The 4,182-nt window shown below is 30.7% G+C and overlaps 1 protein-coding gene across 1 annotated transcript in view; it reads left to right on the top strand.

Moving 5' to 3' along the window:
• Positions 1-495: 495 nt before the first annotated feature.
• The window catches only part of LOC113381928 (cytochrome b561-like), a gene marked incomplete at its 5' end in the record, with an annotated part of 14,341 nt that continues 10,654 nt past the window's right edge, over positions 496-4,182 (top strand). Inside the window, one exon of the mRNA XM_026620574.1 lies at positions 496-704. Coding sequence (XP_026476359.1) covers positions 496-704 — 209 coding nt within the window. The remainder of the gene's footprint in view (positions 705-4,182) is intronic.

Raw genomic sequence — 4,182 nt, 5'->3', positions numbered from 1 at the left:
AAATTCAAACCTTTGAGCCCCGCCCTATTCTATTTCAATTTCATTTTTATATCATTGCCGTTTTGCCTCTGATTATAATAGCTATTTCATTTTCATACTAAAATCTTAATTTTGAAGCACTAATTGGCGCAGCACATTACTCATTTGCAACTAAAACGTTTCAGTTTTTCAAATGTTTTTTTCCTTGACAAAATACGTATGTAGTATCTCGAAATATACATATGCAATAATTATCTTATATTGTTAATGATCAAGATTTGCTCATGGAATAAAAATACTTATAATTAGTTGATAGATAAATTGACAAAATAGAAATAGATGACAATTAGTTATTTATTTACAGCTAAATTGTGATTGAAATTTTTAGGGTCTAATGACTCTATAACACCTAATTGGCAAATCTCTATAATATTTTTGATTCGACAAGTTTCAGCACTTGTACTAAATTGTGCTTATTGTCGATGTGAAATTAATAATGTGTATATTATTTTTCAGCAATCTTGCTCTACAGGGTGTGTCGTTGCTGCCGACGTATCTACGTGAAACTTCTGCACACCGTGTTCCATGCCCTGGCCATTCCTTGCGTAGTCGTGGGCTTCTTGGCTGTCCTGGACTCCCATAACCTGGCCACGCCACCATTACCGAACTTCTACAGTCTGCACAGTTGGCTTGGATGCGTAACCATGGGTCTATTCGGCATTCAAGTAAGTACCTAATTACTAGATAACTACAACCATGCTAAAGCCCGCCTAAATGTTGGATATACTTAACTTATTGCTTCAATATGTATATTTCCGAAAATAGTGCTACTGAGTGTTGAAATTGATTTCTATAAATGTTTGTCTTAATTAAAATTTTTGAAACTTTTTATTTAATAAATAATTATTATATAAATAGAGTTAGTTAACATAAAATCCATTAACCCTAGAATGGTATTGTGCTTAAGAAGTGATTTTTTCGTCTTTTGTAATGGTATACTTTGTGATATCATCAAATCTATCTTGTGATATCATTAAATATAAAACTCTAGTTTAGTAACAAATAGTTTTTTTATTTTTTCAAAATTTTAATAACAAAAGTACCACCACCATTCATTCTTGTCTGCATATATGCCTCGGAGGCGTGCAGATACCATTCTAGGGTTAAATGATTCGAAAAAAAAATTAATAAATAAAATCTTATCTATTTCAAAACTTTATTTGGATAATTTGAGTTTTCCGAAAATGGTGATTTTTTTATAAATGTATAAAATCTGTTAATATATTTAAAATATTATTTATTTATTAAATCAAGCCTTAGGTACTTAATAACTAACATCATCATGAATGGTCGAATAAAAATTAATTGTGTTACTTGACTAGTTTCGTCAGTGATGCAATTTCAGTAAGTTCTGAAAAATGATGAAAAAAACTGCTGATATTTGGTGATCAGAAGGGATTATGGAGCATATTTCTGACTATATATATAAGATTTTGATCAGACATTTTCTTATTTTTTCTTCAAGGCGTTCACGATCAGTAAAAGTTTCAGCAAGGTACAAAGATTGACAGTCATTTTATTTTTAAATTGGTTGTGACATCCGAAATTTGATCAAACACCGTTTATAAAGGTAGTCAGATTATCATATTTTGTTCATCGTTACACGATGAATGTTATGGTATCCACGTCAAGTATTACGCTTCAACTACGCAATGTGCTTGCTCAATGACTACAGCGAATTTATGACTACGGGAAAATCTAAGATAATACGAAAATACTCAAAGAATCAGTTAATTATACCTCGACAGGTATAATAATTACAAAACGTAAGGTTATATAAAATTAAATTCAAAATAATTGAGTTTAAACATTTTAATTCTGTATCACATTGTATATGAATGTCATAGCATCCACGTCCCTGAACGTGTTAATTTTCAAATGATTTGCCAGATTGTCATGACTATTGAACTTGAACTTGGGATAGATTGCCCAATGAAGATAATGAGTGAATCTTTGATTACAAAGAATCTCAAACAATTTAACAACTTTAAAACAGAATGATATCCTTATCAGCATGTCATAGCATTCTGTTTGGATCTTTAATGTAAAATTGATTAAGATGTGATAAGTCATTACTACGTGCAGTTTATCACAAAGCTGTGATTTTGATTCATTACAAGTAATTTAGTGATTTTGATTGATTTACAGCAGTGACGACGCCTTTTTGACATTCGTTCGCAAATGACAATATTTATATTGATGATTTGTAGCTTTTGATTTCCCGTTACATTGAAATGCCTTTGATTACATGCACATGCAAGTGCATGCAGAAAATAATTGATTTATGCTTTGATTTTTTTATATAATGGTTTTTTATGTTGAATTTTAAGAAAATGTTGAATAATTTTGGAAACTTAAATATTAAAACTAAAAAAAAAAAAAAAATTTTTTTTTACCACAAAATAACTAACTGATTTGGGAAGATTAAATTATAGATATTTTTTTAGATTTACTAGTTTTTGCAATAAATTAAGCTAAGTTCAAAATCTGCGAAATATAGGAGTAAATTGTTACCGTTATTAACTGTTAATGATGTGTTAGAACCCAAAGTAAGTTAAATGAATTTCGAATATTATAAAATTAAAGGATTTGTGTGCACATGTCATTTTTTCATTTTTGGCAAGGATTTGAAGTAGTAGTAGTACCTACTATCTTCTTGAGTAGTAAGACTATGCCTCGAGTTCTATATACTTATATATTGAATATTGAAACACAATTCTGATGCGTAAAGCATTTTGCTAAAATGCATCACTTATGTATAATTTTCATAACTCTTATACCATGTTGAATAATATAAATGGGGTAATTAATTCAATGTCAATCTGTTTATTACCTTGGAAACCAGATGTGTAGTATTGCATTCCAAAGTTTAAATTTTAACGAATAGTCTCAATCATAGAAAGTTAAGTCGGATGTAGAAAATAATACCATAAATGTGTTCGTGTCATCGTAAAAAAATTGGAACGTTCTAAAGAGTTTTATTATGTCAAGTTTTATAGTCGAATGCGTTTTTTGAATTTGAATTGGGTCATGCATCTTTGACACACTTAGATTTTTAACACCTGAACTTATTTAGCGCGAGCACGTGTAGTATAATAGAAGTGCATTATACTCTCATCACTGTTATATGAAAGTTTCTTGAATGCGATGCTCACTATGTCTCACCTATACTTCTAACTCGTAAGTAAACAGATGTTACAGGTTTGTTAAGCTGCTGAAGAATTAATAATGTACAATATATCACTTTCCGCAAAGTTACTTAAATTGCAAAAAGTTCGGAAATAATTTGCACATTTCCAGATATTTTGATCATTGCATGCGTGTGTAGTGTGCATGTACATGTATACTTAGATGCAATTTTTATCTACATTTTTGGAAGAGGTTATTAACTGATTTGATTGATCAAAAAAATATTCGATTTGTTTGAAACATTCAATTCTCATTTTTGTTTTTGATGAATGCAGGCAGCAGTGCTTTAACCGGCTATTTTGCAAACAAACACGACAATTTATCATATGCATTGTTCCGTAATAACACATATTACGCCATAATTATGAGGAAGACAAGACCTTGCTTCACTTTATTACTTCCGAAAACATGTTTCTCTTCTGAAACCACATATATTGCCGAAACATTACCAGTAAGTCAGAGTTGTTAGAGCTGCCAGAGTTGGTAGAATTGCTGTTACGTGAAACTAATGTCGGTTGTAGTTTAGAATTGTTAGTAAAGTGATTAGTCAACTAAACTCAATCTTTCATTTACACAAGAAGAACTACAAGGCATTAGTATTCCAGCCAATACCTCCCTAAGGACTCTGACCAAACGCTAACTACTAATTTTGGGCCATTAGATGATACCTCAAGCAGGATTCCAGTGAAGATCAGGAGTTACGACTCGATTACGACACTATCGGTATTGGAGTGTAAAACAGGAGCGACCTGTTAAAAAAAGAACGGCTTTTTGCCCGAAATTAGCCCCAATATTTCTTGTTGGCAGCGATCTAAACTTTTCAAGATTGGTCCTGTTTTCAAAGAAATTACCAATTTACATGTTGTAATTATACATACTGTTACGCTAATTAATAGGCAGTATCTCAAGATATTTTAGAATAAAATTATTTGCAAACACCTACAACTATTTATT

Source organism: Ctenocephalides felis, unplaced genomic scaffold (genome assembly GCF_003426905.1).
Source record: "Ctenocephalides felis isolate EL2017-DRISC unplaced genomic scaffold, ASM342690v1 CF-g0.4_SCAFFOLD_03206, whole genome shotgun sequence".
In the NCBI taxonomy this organism is placed as follows: domain Eukaryota; kingdom Metazoa; phylum Arthropoda; class Insecta; order Siphonaptera; family Pulicidae; genus Ctenocephalides; species Ctenocephalides felis.
Note: the sequence above shows the minus strand (reverse complement) of the source record. Positions and strands in the feature narration are given on the sequence as shown.